The sequence below is a fragment of the Lathamus discolor genome, chromosome 1 (assembly GCF_037157495.1).
Source record: "Lathamus discolor isolate bLatDis1 chromosome 1, bLatDis1.hap1, whole genome shotgun sequence".
NCBI classification, from domain to species: Eukaryota; Metazoa; Chordata; class Aves; order Psittaciformes; family Psittacidae; genus Lathamus; species Lathamus discolor.
The window spans coordinates 164,120,599-164,138,099 of record NC_088884.1 but is presented as its reverse complement, the minus strand read 5'-3'; the positions used below and the strand labels follow the sequence as shown (position 1 = coordinate 164,138,099).

The 17,501-nt window shown below is 60.3% G+C and overlaps 1 protein-coding gene across 1 annotated transcript; it reads right to left on the bottom strand.

Annotated features, from left to right (window-relative positions):
• Positions 1 to 74: 74 nt before the first annotated feature.
• Positions 75 to 12,666, bottom strand: FBXO41 (F-box protein 41). Its single transcript, XM_065665328.1, has 12 exons — positions 11,945 to 12,666; positions 8,072 to 8,300; positions 7,242 to 7,321; positions 6,810 to 7,120; positions 6,450 to 6,691; positions 5,897 to 6,012; positions 5,569 to 5,721; positions 2,966 to 3,061; positions 2,052 to 2,170; positions 1,549 to 1,707; positions 765 to 880; positions 75 to 137 (listed from the first exon to the last, which is right to left on the bottom strand). The coding sequence occupies exons 1-12, from the start codon at positions 12,664 to 12,666 to the stop codon at positions 75 to 77; spliced, it is 2,406 nt and encodes an 801-aa protein (XP_065521400.1).
• Positions 12,667 to 17,501: the final 4,835 nt, after the last annotated feature.

Below are 17,501 nucleotides of genomic sequence, written 5' to 3'. Positions count from 1 at the left end.
GCAACGGATGAGCAGCGACGGTGGGTTTGGTTTCACAGAGCCTCTGGGAATGTGCTTTGTGGTTCCCTGAAGGACTAACAGCCTCCTTCCACCTTGATGTGCAAGATCTTGGAGAAGCCGGGTCTCTTCCTCAGGGCCTGGAAGAGGAGAAAAGAGTGGGGTTGGTGGGGGAGGACGTGGAATCATTGAATCCTGGAATGGTTCGGGTCGGAAGGGACCTTAAAGCTCCTCCAGCTCCAACCCCTGCCCCGGGCAGGGACCCCTTCCACTGGAGCAGCTTGCTCCAAGCCCCTGTGTCCAACCTGGCCTTGAGCACTGCCGGGGATGGGGCAGCCACAGCTTCTCTGGGCACCCTGTGCCAGCGCCTCAGCACCCTCCCAGGGAAGAGCTTCTGCCTAAGAGCTCAGCTCAGTCTCCCCTCGGGCAGGTTCAAGCCATTCCCCTTGGCCTGGCCCTACAGGCCCTTGTCCCAAGCCCCTCTCCAGCTTTCCTGCAGCCCCTTTAGGCACTGGAGCTGCTCTCAGCTCTCCCCTTCAGGAGCCTTCTCTTGTCCAGGCTGCCCCAGCCCAGCTCTCTCAGCCTGTCTGAGATGTCCCTGTGCATGTCAGGGGGTTGGAACTGGAGGAGCTTTAAGGTCCCTTCCAACACAAACCACTCTGGGACTCAATGATTCTGTGACTACAGCAGTGGATGAGTTTGTCCCCGGCCTCCAAGGGGACCTGGGGCTGGTGACACTGGGGTCACCGGCGACTCGCATCCTTTACCTGGAGTTTGTTCACCATTTCCTCAAACATCTTCTTGGCTTCAGGGCTATGGGGCTCCTTGAAGTAGTCCACGATGCCCACCTGCACGACGATGGACTTCAGGTTCCGGCACACACCTGCGGTACAGATAGTGCCTGGTGTCTCTGTACCTGGGCTCAGACACCATGGACCCGAAAACCCACCCAGTGCTCCTCAAGGCCTCCTGCTTCTGGGCAAACCTCACCTTGAAGATGGAGGAGACCGGTTTTTGATGACCCCTGTAGGGAGGGTGGTGGTCTCCGAGCTGGTCCCTGACTGTCCTATCCCAAATCACCCTTGGGAAACCCTTCCTGTTCAAGCAGAGGATGGTTCCGAGCAAGTCCAACCGCAGCCACACGTGCGTGACCACCAGGAACAGTCCTCAAACAGACCCTGCTGCTGGTGTCAGGCCTCTTTCCCCAGGAGCTCCTATCAAACAGCTGCAGTAAATGGTGTGGCTCCAAACCTGGATGAGGGTGAACCTCAGGTATACCACAGACATTGAGCTCTTGATTCAATGGAGGCATTGAGGTCTCCATCTTCCTACAGCCCCAAGCAAGATCAGCTCTTCTTAACCCATCCTTGGCAGGGGTCTGTTGGATCCCCTCTTAGAAGCCTTCCACCATGGAGCTCCATCATTTCCAGTGTTGGCACTGGGTGCTGTGGGTGCAGCTGGAAGGCAAGGTCTGGTTCATGGATCTGGATACCTGGTGGCCTTTTGGCCAATGGACAATGCTTTGCCTCCATCCCTGGCATCGCTACTCACTGTTGAAGTGCAGCAGGGCTTTGGGGGTGACCGGCGTGGAGGTCAGCACCAGCATCTCCAGCCCCTTCAGCCCCTCTCGACAGACCTCTGCTGCAACCTCCTGGTTGATCTCCGCCACGTGGTCCAGCTCCAGGACCTGAAGCCGCATGCAGTTTCGGGCTGGAAGGACAAAGAACCCTCCTAAGCGTTCCCGGACCCATGGAAACGAGGCCCTCAGTGCCATGGGTCAGTGATGACCTTGGCAGTGCTGGGGAACGGTTGGACTGGATGAGCTTCAAGGGCTTTTCCAACCTGGTTGATTCTATGATTCCATCAGGGAAGGGATGAGGCCACTGGGAAAGGGGTGATAGAAGGGATGGGTGGCATCAAGGAGGGGCAGGGTGCACGCATGGTTCTTGGGGTGGGTTTCCTCACAGAGGTCCCCATGGGGCATCTTCTAGGGTTTTACCCTGCCCCCAGTAAGGTCCCTTCCCCTTGCCCGCCCCGAGCAGAGCTGCTCTTACCTAAGGAGGCCAGGCCCTGGACGCCGCATCCTGCCCCTCCGACGCCCAGCGCCCGCAGGTGGGGCCAGCACCTCCCGATCATCTGGAGGCAGCGGTTGCTGAATCGCGTCGGCTGCTGGCTGGGAACGGGGAGAAGGTGGGGATGAGACACGAGGCAGAAGCTCTTCCCTGTGAGGGTGCTGAGGCGCTGGCACAGGGTGCCCAGAGAAGCTGTGGCTGCCCCATCCCTGGCAGTGCTCAAGGCCAGGTTGGACACAGGGGCTTGGAGCAAGCTGCTCCAGTGGAAGGGGTCCCTGCCCATGGCAGGGGTTGGAGCCGGGTGAGCTTTAAGGTCCCTTCCAACCCCAACCATTCCATGCTCTGTGATTCTCCTGCCAGGAGATGCCCTCCTCTGTGCACCTCGAGCCAGGCTGAGGGCGGACATCACATTGCAATAACCATCCCAGGACAAGAAGAAATGCCCTGGAGCAAGCCCCATGGCATGGAGGTGACCTGCTCTGTTCCGTGAACCCCTTAGCACTGAGATGTTGTGGGGTGGGGATCCACCAGCATCTTGATCCCCCCAAAATGTTTTTCCAGCACAAGAACAACCGCAGCCGTCTGTCTCCCTAAGCAACAACTCGATGTTTAAAGCCATCCAGGCTCTTCAGGGCTGCTGTTACATGAGCAGTGAGGAGCTCAGATCAGCCTTTGATGTTCAGTGTCACCCATCACGGCTCCCCTTTCATCTCTGGTGTTAGCAGTGCCCTGGAAACATTCCCGGCTCATCAGGGTTGTGTCTGCACCCAACAGCTCCCAGCCAGGACAGGGAGGGATGGGGCTGAGATCCTGGTCCCCAAAACTGGCCTCAAGGAGCTTCCCCCCCGGCAAATCTGGATCTTTCCAACCCGGCCTCCTCCTAACATGACTCTTACCAGGGATGCAGAGGTGCGACCTGGAGGGAGATGATGTCCCTGCAGCCTGCTCCGAGGGCCCAGATCACTTCATGACCCACAGGGTCCGTAGAGCTCCTGGAACAACACAGAGGACACGTGGTGGCCCCCACTGGCAGTGATGCGGCCCTGGGGGCTGTGTCTGCAGCCCCTGTGATGCTGCATCTCCCTGCACCTGGGGTACCAATGTGGTTGTTACTCATAGCCCGCGGTCAGGCAATCCCAACACCGATCCATGCGGGAAGGCTTGGAGGCATTTCTGTCTGGAATTGTGCCTACGGATGTGGAATGGCAACTAAGAATGGAAGAAGGTGAGGCTGAGGTGAGGCTGAAGGTGAGGTTGAGGATGAGGTTAGGCTGAAGGTAAAGGCTGAAGGAAAGGTTGATGGTTGAAGGTGAGATTGTTGGTTGAAGGTGAGGTTGATGTGAGCCTGAAGGTGAGGCTGAGGATGGGGTAAGGCTGAAGGTGAAGCTGTTGGTTGAAGGTGAAGGTCAAAGTCTTCCAGATGCAAAGGTGCCAAGTGATGGAACGGAGCCAGCCAGGCCATGTACCCTTGCAGAGCAAATCCCTGCAGGTCCCATTGGGTTGGATTCGTTCTCCACCTGCCCGGCCTGGATGGGGAAGGTGCCAGGACGTGGTTGAGGATGTTTCAGCTGATGGATGGTAACTCCGTGGCCTTGTACCACCTCTGCGGTTGTGCCACCACATCTGTCGGTGGCTGTTGGCCAGATGTTGCTGCAGAGGTGTCCTGTAGGGTCTTCCTTGTGTTTTGGAGGTATCAAACAGACCCCATGGGTGCTGCTGGCTCCGTGGAGGTGGAGGTGCGGGTTTAGGTGTGCTGCCTGCCTGCCCACCCAGCAGTGGTGCCACTGCCTCAGAGGAGCTTTCACTGTTGGCTCCCAGCACCAAGTCAATGGAGGAGAGAGGTCAGAGAGCATCGTCTTGATGCCACCAGCCCAAAGGCCGTGAAGCTGCCTCCTCAAGACCAAGGCCACGCTTGCCGACTCCAAATGACCCACTTCAGAACTAGAGGCAAGCCTAAAAATAGGCGACGGGTGTTATCTGGAGTGCTGCACGTGTCTCCACTGAAGAAGCTTCCAAGAGCCCCTCGTGTTTGGGTTAATCAGAGCATGAGTCAGTCACAGGTTAGCAACGTGCCAGGAGAGCTTGCGCCGGCTCCAATGCCCTTGGAAGGGCTGATGGAGGAGGCTTGGGGTCAAACCCAGCAGCACTGGGCTGCATCATGGTGTGGGATGTCCCCATCAGAGCCGTGTCTGACGCAGGCTCCGTCCTGCGCTGGATCAGGGCACCCATCAGCTGCAGGTCAAATGGATACCAAGTGGGCATCTCCGTGGTGCAGGGGAGCAGGGATCCTCCTCCTTGGGTGTATAGGAAAGGCAAATCCTGTCTCCACCGCAGGAAGAGCCTCTTCTGGTGGTGGCCCAGACCAAGGAGCAGCCGGAGATCTCTCCTCAAGGACCTGCTTCAGGACCTGTATCATGATCCCGGCGTCTTTGATCTTGGGCAAGGTCTCCAAGCTGGGTCTTAGCAATCCTGTGGCAGAGCTGTTCCAAGGACAGAGGGGCCCCAAGGTCTCTTCTCCCCATTAGCAGCCTTCCTTAAGGGGTAGCAGTCAGGTAGGACCTCACTGGGGCCTGCTGTTGGTGCACCTCTTCTTCACCCTTCTCTAACACAAAGCAGTGTCCCCACACCAAGACCCCGTTGATGACTCCGGATGAGGTGGGAATGGTACCGGGATGGTGGGAATGGAGCTGGAAGGGAAACACCTGTGTGGGAACATGCCAGAAGAGGAGGAGAGCTGGGAGGACGGCTTGCTCTGGGGACATGGAAAGGCAGGTCCTTCACACCTGGCCTGGCGGGCGGTGTTCTGACAGGGGATGGGGATGGGACGCAGAGGAGTCCCAGCACATGAGCAGGTAGAAGGAGGTGATCCTGCCCCTCTGCTCTGCTCTGCTCTGGGGAGACCCCGCCTGCAGCACTGTGTGCGGTTCTGCTGTCCCCAGCATGAGAAGGACACGGAGCTGTTGGGGCAAGTCCAGAGGAGGCCATGGGGATGCTCAGGGGCTGGAGCAGCTCCTGTATGGAGCCAGGCTGAGAACACCGGGGCTGTTCAGCCTGGAGAAGGAAGCTGCGTGGAGACCTCAGAGCAGCTTCCAGTGTCTGAAGGGGGCTGCAAGGATGCTGGAGAGGGACTCTTCATCAGGGACTGTAGTGATAGGACAAGGGGTGATGGGTTCAAACTGGAACAGGGGAAGTTTAGGATGGAGATAAGGCAGAAGCTCTTCCCTGTGAGGGTGCTGAGGCGCTGGCACAGGGTGCCCAGAGAAGCTGTGGCTGCCCCATCCCTGGCAGTGCTCAAGGCCAGGTTGGACACAGGGGCTTGGAGCAAGCTGCTCCAGTGGAAGGGGTCCCTGCCCGTGGCAGGGGTTGGAGCTGGAGGAGCTTTAAGGTCCCTTCCAACCCAAACCATTCCAGGATTCCACAATCCTCTCCCATGGATGTTCCCAGCCAAGGAACCACAGGACCCCATGGTAACAAGGGGGGATGCTGGTACCACCCTTACCGGTAGGTGACCGCCTGCAGGGCCCGGCAGTAGCAGCTCGCCAGCCACAGCGACCGGTCCGTGAGCACGTTGGGGCAGTGCGAGATGCGCAGGATGAGCAGGTTGCTGCCCGTCGCCTTCAGCAGCGACTCCAGCCCCGCTTCCAGGCAGCCCCTGATGGGAATAGCGGCAGGGTCAGGGGATCTGGGGCTCCAGGACACCCAAAACCCACAGCAGGAGCCTGTCCATGAGCGTCCATCAGTGGAAACGGGATGCTGGGACTCACAGAGCATCATCGTCCCTGAGGACCAGTGGCTCCGGCTGTGGGAGGAGGATGCCCAGGACTCACCGTGTGCTCTTCATGTAGTCCTCCTTGCTCTCCTTCTTCCCTCGCTGCCGTGGCTTGAGGTTTTGGAGGGTGAGGGAATGCATCTGGGTGCACCACTGGGACAGCATGGCCAGGAACTGGGGGGACAGGGGTGGCCGTCACTGATGGGGAATGCCCTCGGCACGTCTCCAACCACCCATCCCTGGGACATGCACACAGGTACAGGCATCTCTGCACGCACACACGTGCCACATGTATGTGGAAACGCGCACACGAGGTCATGCAAGGCCGGGTGCACGTAAATCACATGTATGACAAAAGCATGTGAAAACATGGTACATGTGAGCCCACAAGCACGCACATGTGGACGTGCAACACATCCAGCCCCTGGTGCCAGCACACGGCTGTGTGTGGCCGTGACCGTAACACCACGACAATCACCACCAGCAAGACGCTTGCTCAGCTCCACCATTCTGGATGGAACTGGGTGACCTTAAGGCCCTTTCCAACCCCAACCGCTCTATGATCCTAGGGGAAAGGTCTCTCCCAGGCAGGGCCATCCCATCCCCGGTACCTTGGAGGACACCCTGGCGTTCTCCAGCAGCACCCGTGTCCACACGGCCGGGTGCCGGGCCACGAACTTCCAGTCCTTGCACACCTCGGCCGCCCGCAGCAGGGTCTTGGTGTCCAGGTAGGTGAAGATGCAGAAGAGAGCTGCTCGCATCTTGAGGATCTCGGGGCTGATCACCTCACTGGAGTGCCCGGGGCTGCCCCTCTCCAGCCGCCCCACTTTGCCCCCGGCCCCCTCGGTCCTGCCTGCGGGACATCCATCAGTGGCCACTGTTGGAGGACGATGAAGGGATGCTCTGAGTATCCACCCGCATCCCTCACCTCCCATCCTCCCACCCCCCCAGCAGACCCCATTGCACCTCACCCGTGAGCCGGCAGCTGCCGGTGGGTCGGGATGCGGCGGATCCGGGCGCCTCCGGCTCCCATCCCTCGGCTTCGGACTCGGTGGTGCGGGAGCCCACGTCGGACACGTCGCCCTCCTCGCCCTCGGTGCTGTTGCGGTAGGGCCGGCGGTGCCAGTTCTGGATGGCCTGGCGGCGCAGCCCCGAGCCCCGGCCGCCGTCCCGCGTGGGGTAGGGGTGCCCATCCGCGGTGTCATCCGTGGGGCACGGCTCTGCGCTGTCGCTGTCGTAGCAGCCTGAGCTCTGGGATACGGCTTTCGCCCGGCTTGAGGCTCTGGAGGATGGAGATGCTCAACCTCAGCGCTCCCCAGGGTGTGCGTCCCCTTCCCGGGATGCCCACCGCAACCTGAGCATCCCGTTAGAATTCCGATTAGGAACAACCGGTGGGCACTCACCCCGTGCTGGAGGAGGAGCGCTGGTTGGACACACCATAAGGACCATGCACGGCCACCCCTGGCCCTGGGTGCCGGTCCCTCTGTGGGAAGATGGACAAGAGGAGCCAATGAGGTGAAACCCACAGTGGTGCAGCCGAGGGAGACAGCCCTGACAACGCACCCTGGGCCTGGTGTGCTTTGGGCTGAGGCTAAACCCGAACAGGATGCAGAGGAGCATCTTGGAGGAGGGCCACAAGGGAGACGAAGGGCTGGAGCACTGCCCATATGGAGCCAGGCTGAGAACATTGGGGCTGTTGAGCCTGGAGAAGAGAAGCTGCGTGGAGACCTCAGAGCAGCTTCCAGTGTCTGAAGGGGGCTACAAGGATGCTGGAGAGGGACTCTTCATCAGGGGCTGTAGGGCCAGGCCAAGGGGAATGGCTTGAACCTGCCCGAGGGGAGACTGAGCTGAGCTCTTAGGCAGAAGCTCTTCCCTGTGAGGGTGCTGAAGCGCTGGCACAGGGTGCCCAGAGAAGCTGTGGCTGCCCCATCCCTGGCAGTGCTCAAGGCCAGGTTGGACACAGGGGCTTGGAGCTGCTCCAGTGGAAGGGGTCCCTGCCCGTGGCAGGGGTTGGAGCTGGATGATCTTAAGCTCCCTCCCAAGCCATTCCCTGATCCTGTGATCCCTAGCATCCCCCCATCACCATGGAAACCACCAAGAAGCAACCTCCCTTTGAATCCCCCCCCATTTCCCCACACGGGCACCCGCATCCCTCCCCACCCATCCCTTTCCATCCACCGCAGGAGCCGCCCGCCCACAGGGGCACTGGTGGCGGTGATGGTGGTGGTGGTACCTGTGCCCGCGCAGGGAGCGCCCGGGCGGGGGCCTTGGTGCCGGGGGTGCCGCAGCGGCCCAGGCTGCCGTTGGGGGTGGTTCCGCAGCTGCTGCTGATGATCTGGAGCTGCTTCTCGGCGCGGTCCGCGCGGTCCAGCAGCTCCTCGATGAAGCGCTGCAGCCGCACCTTGGCGTTGGCCTCGCGGGCAGCCGTCTCCTTCAGGAACTGGTCGATCTGCAGCACCTCCCTGTGCGGGGTTGGGGGGGGGGGGGGAGCAGTGGGTGACACCCCCGGCCCATCCCATGCATCCCTGCTGAGCACCTCCAGCCCTGGGTGCGAGAGGAGGGGCCTGCGTGTGCGCCTCTGGACCCGTGGTCGGCAGCCTGGGTCAGCCCGGGTGGGTCCTGGGCAGGGGCTGGGGCAGAGCAGGGCCTAAGGGATGCTGCCAGCAAGCAGGGGGATGCCGGTGGATGGCATCCTCAGCATCTTTGCTGGGGTGCGCATGGTCCCCAGGGCTGGAGGCCCTTGAGTGCAATGGAGTGGAGGGAAGGGGGTGATGATAGAACAAGGGGAATGGCTTGAACCTGCCCGAGGGGAGACTGAGCTGAGCTCTTAGGCAGAAGCTCTTCCCTGGGAGGGTGCTGAGGCGCTGGCACAGGGTGCCCAGAGAAGCTGTGGCTGCCCCATCCCTGGCAGTGCTCAAGGCCAGGTTGGACACAGGGGCTTGGAGCAAGCTGCTCCAGTGGAAGGGGTCCCTGCCCGTGGCAGGGGTTGGAGCTGGATGAGCTTTAAGGTCTCTTCCAACCCAAACCAGCCTGGGATGCTGTGATGCTGTGGTGGGATGATGGAGGAGCATGGTCCCCATTTGGGGCAGACTTAAAGGAAACACCTCAAGGGCAGCCTGAAGTCCTTAAACCCAACTCAGCCCCAAACCGTCCCAGCTCTGGGGTGGACGCTGTGCCAGCAGCTCACTGACCTGATGTGGCCCCATCCCACCCTGTGTGCCCACATTAGGGTGCACACAGCACCTGCACACAGCCACTGTGCACCCCCACAAGTGCACCCCAAACATGCGCAGAGCCAGCCCACATGCACGAGCACCATGGAAACACAAATGCAGATGTAGACCCCGGTGCACGTGCACAGGCAGACACATGTACCGTCGGTTGCATACGCACCCAAAACCACCCACACAGCCAATGGCGCGCACACGCACGTGCACAACCGCTCTCACAACTTATCTTGGTATCCATGAACCCCTGAAGATGCACACAGCTCCTTATGTCTGTCGTGCGCACACCCAATCCTGCACACCCGACCATGCACACCCAACCTTGCACACCCAATCAGCACACCCAACTATACACACCTGTCCTTACACACCCAACCCTGCACACCCAACCATGCACATCCAATATTGCACACCCAATTCTCACACCCAACCTTGCACACCCATCCATGCACACTCAACTGTGCACACCCAACCATTCACACCCAATCAGCACACCCATCCTTACACACCCAACCTTGCACACCCAACCATGCACATCCAACCATGCACACCCAATTCGCACACCCAATCCTGCACCCCGACCATGCGCACCCAACCTTGCACACCCGCCCATGCACACTCAACTGTGCACACCCAACCATTCACACCCAACCATGCACACCCGTCCTTACACACCCAACCATGCACACCCAACCCTGCACTCCCAACCCTGCACACCCAACCATGCACACCAACCTTGCACACCCAACCCTGCACACCCAACCTTGCACACCCAACCCTGCACACCCAACCATGCATACCTAACCTTACACACCCAACCTTCACATCCAACGATGCACACCCAAATTTGCACACCCGACCATGCACACTCAACTGTGCACACCCAACCATTCACACCCAATCAGCACACCCATCCTTACACACCCAACCTTGCACATCCAACCATGCACACCCAACCTTGCACATCCAACCATGCACAACCAAATTTGCACACCCGACCATGCACACTCAACTGTGCACACCCAACCATGCACACCCAGCCCTGCACACCCAATCCTGCACACCCAGCCATGCACACCCATCCTTACACACCCAACCTTGCACGCCCAACCATGCACACCCAACCATGCACACCCAAACTTGCACACCCAACCATGCACACCCACCCATGCACACCCAGCCACACCAATCTGCACTGGAGTGTGAAGGAAACAGGGAGCAGCCCTGAGTGACACAATTCCCTTTGCTGGTTATTAATTGCCATTTCATTACTAATTAATTACCCCCCAACCTGCTATTTGCAGGGTGAACCTGGGAGCTCCTTGGGAATGATTTGGGAAGGCTCCCAGCAAGGGGCCCCAGGGGATTTGGAAGGCAAATGGGTGCTGGCACAGCGGGTAAGGTGATGCTGATGGTTATCACCCGCATCTCTGGCATCCCCATGGACCCGGTGGAAAAACACTCCTGGCAAAGCAAACGGAGCCCAGGAGCAAGAAGCCTCCCTTGGGGACGAGGGGCTCACGGTGGCTTGGAGCTGGCAGGGCTGGGAATGGTTTGGTCTGGGAAGGGGGAAGCTGGCTTTGCTGATGGAAACGGTTTTCCCCTTTATAGGAAAAGGAATCTATTTTCATCAGGGCTCCTCATGCTCCCTCCGCAACCTGGCAACTGATTCTGCCGCTGTGGCTGGAGGAGTCTGGGGACAGATGAGGACAGGCAAGGGGGTTCTGTACAAAAAGGGAGGTCCAGGAGGCAGTTTTGGGCATAAACCCCAAGGGTTTTGTGGCAGTGGTGTCCAGGGTCCACCATGGACCGAACAAGATGCATTGAATTCCTCCCTGTGAGGGTGCTGAGGCGCTGGCACAGGGTGCCCAGAGGAGCTGTGGCTGCCCCATCCCTGGCAGTGCTCAAGGCCAGGTTGGACACAGGGGCTTGGAGCAAGCTGCTCCAGTGGAAGGGGTCCCTGCCCGGGGCAGGGGTTGGGGCTGGAGGAGCCTTCCCATCATCCAAACCAAGAGGTGTTGCCCTTATCCAACCCCAGCATCACCCCCCTGCTCACCCCAGCCCCAGCCCCATCGAGTCCTGGAAACCTCATTTTGGAGCCAGAGCCATTCATGAGCGCACTGACTATGGTGGGGATCAAGACAAGACCGTGACTATCCCCCCCCACTGTGCTCCTCATTGACCCTATGGAGGACTCCAGCTTGCTAAGAAGCCCCTGAGGAACAAGGTCTGCTTTCCTTGAGCATCAACAGTGGGTGAAACGATGCAGTGCTTGACCAGAGGGGAACTCAGGATCAGGACTGGATGGGAAGGGGGTGTTAAGTGGGGAACATGGGATGAAAATGAGGATGGCAGTGCCATGGTCCTGACAGCTAATGGAGGTCTCTTTGGGCTCTTTGGGCTATCCCATCTTCCTTCTAGGAGAAAAGCCCTGCATTAGGCATGGCCAAGGTGTCCCCATGGGACGGGTCAATGGGATTCCTTGGGTTGTATCGGGCTGGATAATTCAGCTGTGGAGCCAGAGGGAATGACCCAGGGTTTTGGGAGGACACCCTTTGGTGCTAGCGATGGGTTGCAGCAACATGACCACCCCTGTGCTCCTGGGCCACGTGCATCCCCATGGGCCTGGCCATGTCCTGGGGGCACCAGTGGCTCTGGGACAAGGTCTGGCATGACGTGACCAAGGTTTAGACCTCAGGTCTGTGTGGACGTTGCATGGGAGAAGATGCAAAACCTGATGAGAGATGGTGCCCGTGGACGTTGCCGAAGGGATCGTGCCCTAGCACTTGGTCTGAGGGTTCGGTGATGGGCTCCTCAGGGTTCACCATTCCCATGGGATTCCCCCACCCCTCACGCAGGAGATGGGACAAAGGACTCACTGTTGCTTGCGGGTGAGCTCCTGCTCCTTCTGCACCAGGTCCTGCTTAAGGGAGGCCAACATCTCCACGCTGACATCCACCTGACGGGACAGCTCGGACGCCCGGTCCTCCAGCTCCTGCTTCTCCCTGCTGAGCCTCAGGCTCTCCTGCTTGGCCTTCTCCAGCTCCGAGCTCTTGCGGTCCAGCTCCACCTGGAGCCGTCCCACTTGGGAAGCGATTTTCTGCTCCACCTCCTCCGTCAGCTTCTCCAGCCGCTTGTCCACCTCCAGCTTCTCAAAGGCGCGGATCTTCAGGCGGGCCAAGCCTTCCTCATAGGCACTGTCCATAGCGGCCGGCGGCGTCGGGGCCGGCGCCACGGCTTTGCTCCGGGTGAAGATCTCGGTCAGCGGGATCTCGATCTCATGGACATAGCGCGGCGCCGGCGAGGAGGACGGCGCCGGTTCCAGCTCCTCGGCAGGGACCAGGTCGCAGGAGAAGCGCTGGTCCTTGCCTTGGAAGGAGGTGCTCTCAAAGTAGTCCCTGCGCGCGGCCGGCGTCAGCAGAGCGCCGTCGGCGGCCAAGGGGAAGACGGCGGCATCGCAGATGCTGTTGGTCTTGGAGAGGACGTAGAGGGTCTCGTAGGTGTGGTTGTACTCCAGGTGCGCCCGCAGCGAGGAGAGGCTGCGGAAGCGCTTGTGCTCCCCGCAGCGCGGGCACCGGTAGGGCAGGTCCAGCGAGGCCATCCCTCAGCTACGCACCCCGGTACGCGGGACCCTGCTCATGGCGAGGGAGGGGAGGACCCGGGGCACGCGGGATGGGGCGCGGAGCCCCCCGTGGTGGGGCTGTGGGTGCGCTGGGGCATGGCGGGCTGGGAGGCCTGGGGTGGAAGCGGGGTCCGGAGGTGCTGGGGGATGTCAGCATCGAGCGGTGGTGGGCGCTGGAAGAGATGGGGTCAGTGATAGAGGGATGCGGGTGACCAAGAGTCGCACCTTGGTCCTTGCTTCTTGGTCCCCTCGCTGCCTCCATCCCACCCTCCCTTGCGTTGAGGCACGACCCTTGGGAAGCTCCATAACCTTTGGGAAGATGTATAAGGTGTGTAACCCTTGGGAAGCTCCATAACCAGTGTCAAGAGCCGTATCCATAACCGTCAGCAAGATCTATACCCATTGGGAACGTCCCCCACCCCTTGGAAAGGTTCACAACCATTTAGGAGGGTGCAGCCACAAGGAAGCTGGGCATCCCATAGGAAAGCTCCCCCCATCCACCCTGAGCACCCACAGAGGGGTGACCAAGTCCTTTCTTTTCCAACCACCCCTCCTCATTGAGCCCCTGCAGTGTGAGGGGTCTCCAAGAGCATCCCTGTGTCCAGCACTGGGGCTGGAGCCGCCTTCTCCAAGCGAAGGGTGACCCATTCCTGCTAGCTCGGCCTCACAACAGGATTCATTCGCAAGAGTCACATCTCATCAGTGACCCCTCCAGGGCTATGGGACCCCATAGACCCCATGGTCTGATGCCAAGGGCATGGTGGCTTCCCAGCCAGAACAAGGTCCCTTTGGGGACCTGGTTTATTCCCCCCCCATCATCAAATTCCCCATGGCGTTGCAGGGGAAAACCCCTCACCCTTGTGGAATGGGAGCTTGGGATGTCCCCATGGTCTCCTCCAGCCTGGGAGGCACAAGCACACATTGGGGTGCATCTCTGCAATGCCTTCACCCCAAAGCACCAACAGCACCCATGGGTGGGAGCATCCCTTCCTCATCGCTCTGCAGTATCCCACAAAGGGCTCTTCGCACCATCCCAAAACTGCTCTGAGCCCCCCCTGCACCCCACAGCCCCCATCCTTGGTGAGCCCTGAACCACCCTGAACCCTCCATCCCTGCTCATCCCCAGAGCTCAGCACCTCCTCAGTGAGCACAACCAGGCCAGCAGGGTTTGGGAAACCATTTTAAAGGGAAAGAACAGTAAAGGCGAGAAATCCGTGGAAAAAACAAAGCTGGGATGCGGTGGGAGGAAAGCTGGAAGCGCCTGGCTGTGTTTTGGGGGGTTACAAAACACCCTCACACCTTAACCCCGAGCACCCGGCACACACAAAGCACCCCCGGCAACTTCAGCTGCTGCCGATGGGATGAGAAAGCGCTTTTCCACCATAGGGATGGGGCCACAGCATCCGGCCACCCATAGCTCGGGCCTGGATCCCTGCCGGCATCTCCTGCTCAGCCTCAGCCATGATCCAAGGCAGGTCCGAACGCTCGCGTCGCCCCATCCCTCTCTTCGGCAGGTTCTATCCTCACCATAAACCTCTCCCACCCGCAGCCACGACCAGGATTGAAGGGAATTATTAGCGGAGTCATTACTACAGCAGCCCCACTATTAAATCCCACAGGCATCCGGAGCCGGGAAAACGCTCCCGGCTGCCGGGAGACTGCAGCATTCCCGGCGCCGCTACCTGCGCTTCATCATGGATCCTCTCCGTGCATTGTTTAGCAGTTTTCCTGCCTCCAACCCCCAAATACGGCATCAGCAGGCATCAGCATTCCCGCCTGCTGGAAGCGGGAAGGGGAGGATGGAAAAGAGGGGTGGTGGTGGAGGATGATGCCGGGTTGGTGGATGCTCCCCGTCCCCGCTGGTCCCCATCCTTCCCCGGCTGAGGCTGCTGCGGGGTGGGGGCACCACGATGGGAAAAGTGCAGGGAGGCTCGCATGGAAAACCGGGATGCATCCATCCCCCCCCACCTGCAGCGAGGAGCAGCGGGTCCCTCCTCACCCCATGGCAGCGGCTTTGTCCCCACCGCATCCCCGCTGCTCCCCAGTGGTCCATGGCGAGGAGCAGCCTGGGGACAAGCCACCACCTCCCCATGAGCATCCTGCTTCTCCCCGTACCTGGTGCTGGGCGCCGAGCTCCTGCGCTTGGCTCCTCTGATGGCAGCATCCCTCCTGCTTCCAGCACCGAGCGAGCCGCGGGGATACGGGATGGGGGCTGGACCACGCACACCCCAACACCCGCACAAAGGAGGAGGCTCAGGGCTTTGTCGGGAAGGAGGGATGTGGTTCGGGAGGGATGCAGCCCGGGAGGGAGGCAGGAATGGCTGGAAGCATCCGGCTCCCTGCGGCCAGCACCTCCATGCCAGCCAGGCCCTGGGGAAGGAGGGAGGGTGGTGGCTGCGGGAGGAGGAGGAGAAAGGGAGCAGAGGCTGAAGGCCCCGGGGGGGAGGATGACGGATGCTGGGGCACCCTGGGGACAGCGGGTCCCCGGGGCTGCGGGGTTCAGGGGGGGCCCTGCATGGCGAAGGGGCGAGGAGGGAGGGATGGAGGGAAGGAGGGAGGGAGGGCGAGCGCTGGCAGCCGCCTCCTCCTCCTCCTCCTCCTCCTCCTTTGCAGCCCCAGCCCGGGCTGTTTCTCTCCGTCGCTTTTCCTCCCTCACAGCTCCCTCTGCCTGTGTCCCCACGAACGCCGCGGGCGCTCCGCCGGCCCTGCTGCCATGCGGCAGCCCCAGAACATCTACCCGGCCCCACAGAACCCCCTTGTCCCCACCCGTACCCCTTTTGTCCCCATCAGTCCCCCCTGCCCCTGGCAGCGCCCGTCTGGGATGATCCCGGAGCATCCCCCTGGATGAGGGGTGTCTGCATCACTCCTTCCCCATCCCAGGCTGCGCCCATAGCTGCAGGGATTCCGGCTTGGTCCTGATCCAGTCTCTGAGCATCCGGACTTGGTACCTGGCTTGGTCCTGATCTGGTCCCTGATTGCCTTGGGTTAATCCTGACAGAGCCCCCGAGTTCCTTGGCTTGGTTCCTGGCTTGGTCCCGAGCTGGTCCCCAAGCACCCCGGCTTGGTCCTGATCCAGTCCCCAAGAACGCAGCATCGTTCCAATCCAGTCAACAAGCACCGTAGTCTGGCCCCTGGTTTCATCCTGACCCAGCCCCTGACCACCACGGCTTGGTCCCTGGCTTGGTCCTGATCTGATCCCTGATCACCCTAATTTAATCCCTTCCTTGGTCCTGTTCTGGTGCTTGAGCATCCTGGCTTCATCCTGATCCAGTTCCCAAGCACCCTGGGTTGGTCCCCGGCTTGGTCCTGACCCAATCCCTGAGCATTTGGACTTGGTCCCTGGCTGAGTTCTGATCTGATCCCTGTCTTAATCCCTGCCTTGGTGCTGACCGAATCTCCAAGTACCTTGGCTTCATCCTTGGCTTGGGCCCCAGCCGGTCCCCAAGAAATCTGGCTTGGTCTTGATCCAGTCCCTTGAGCATCCAGGCTTCACCCTAATCCAGCTTCCGAGCACCCTGGCTTGGTCCTGATCCAGCCCCTAAGCAACCTGGCTTAATCCCTGTCCTGGTCCTGGTTGAATCCTCAAGCACCTTGGTCCCTGGTTTAATCCGTGGCTTGGTCCTGACCCAGTCCCTGAGCACCTCAGCTTGGTCCCCAGTGCCAAAGGCAGCCCAGCACTGATGTGTTCTTATCTCTGCTGCGGACACAAGGCAAGACGTTAGGGCCCAGGATGCTGCTGGCCTGGGCTCAAGCGGTTCATCCCTGGGGATTGGGATGCCCCTGATCCTCCCCTCAGCCCCATCCCACCCCAGGAACCGCTGCTGTGATGGGAGCAGAGGGCGAGGGCTGGAGCCTCTCAGAGCTCTCAGGCTCAGCATCAATAATAGATGTGCTTCCAGAGGGGTATTAATAAAGGCCTCATGCATGATGCATGGCCAGCGGCGAGGGGAAGCAGGGCTGTCTGCTGCTGACATGAGCTGATGTCCCATGGAAAGGTGCCCAGAATCCGTTCTCTTCCCAAAGCAAACCTGGGCGCTGAGTCCCTGTGAACGACGTCTGGAGTGTCCCCACAAGGGAAAGGCTGTTTTTGGGTGCCTGGGCTCATCCGCATCCCATGGAGTGCTCCTTGCTCAGGATGGGGTGGTTCAGCTGCTGGGGCCGGCAATGCATGGGGCTGGTGGGGCAGCAGCACCTTTGGGTGCCATCAGAGGTGTGAGCTCTTGTAGGGACAGTTAGGATTTACCCCTCATCCAGGTTTCCTGCTGAATCCTTTCCCCATTCCATCACATCCCATCACATCCCATCTCATCCCATCCTGTCCCTTGGGGGCCTCACAACCCCTGCCCAGCTTCCCACCCCAGCTCCATGGGGTCCTCCCAGCTCAGTTCAGGGCATTGGATTCTGCTGGGATAATGGTATAAATGGGATTTAACCCTGGGATGCTCCAGTCCATGTGCTGGCAAAGGGCTGCGGGACACCAGAGGACAAGGCAAGGAGACCCCCCCCGTTTCCTCCATAACATGGATGGGGACAGATCCCTCCTCTCCAAGGGACAAAACCCATTGGAAAGAGCAGGTTTCCAGCCATGCCCTTTCCCTGCCTCGGTTTCCCTGCCTCTATTCCCTGCATCTCCCGAGCTGCGGCATCTCCAGTGCCGCTGGATGTTCCCAGCGGAAGGGAAAAGGCATCTCTTGGCCGTGGAACCTGCCAAAAGGGAGGGAGCAAATGTCCATCCTCATGGTGCCTGGATCCCCTCCAGCCCTGGGGATGTGCCAGGTTGAAGACGGGGAGCAGGGGCTGTATCCCACCCCGTT

Coding starts and splice junctions, on each gene's coding strand:
- FBXO41 (XM_065665328.1), bottom strand. CDS start 12,666: ATGGCCTCGCTGGACCTGCCCTACCGGTGCCCGCGCTGCGGGGAGCAC. Junction 2,171..2,965: donor GTCGCACCTCTGCATCCCTG/GTAAGAGTCATG, acceptor CCCCGTTCCCAG/CCAGCAGCCGACGCGATTCA. Junction 881..1,548: donor AGCCCTGCTGCACTTCAACA/GTGAGTAGCGAT, acceptor TCTGTACCGCAG/GTGTGTGCCGGAACCTGAAG.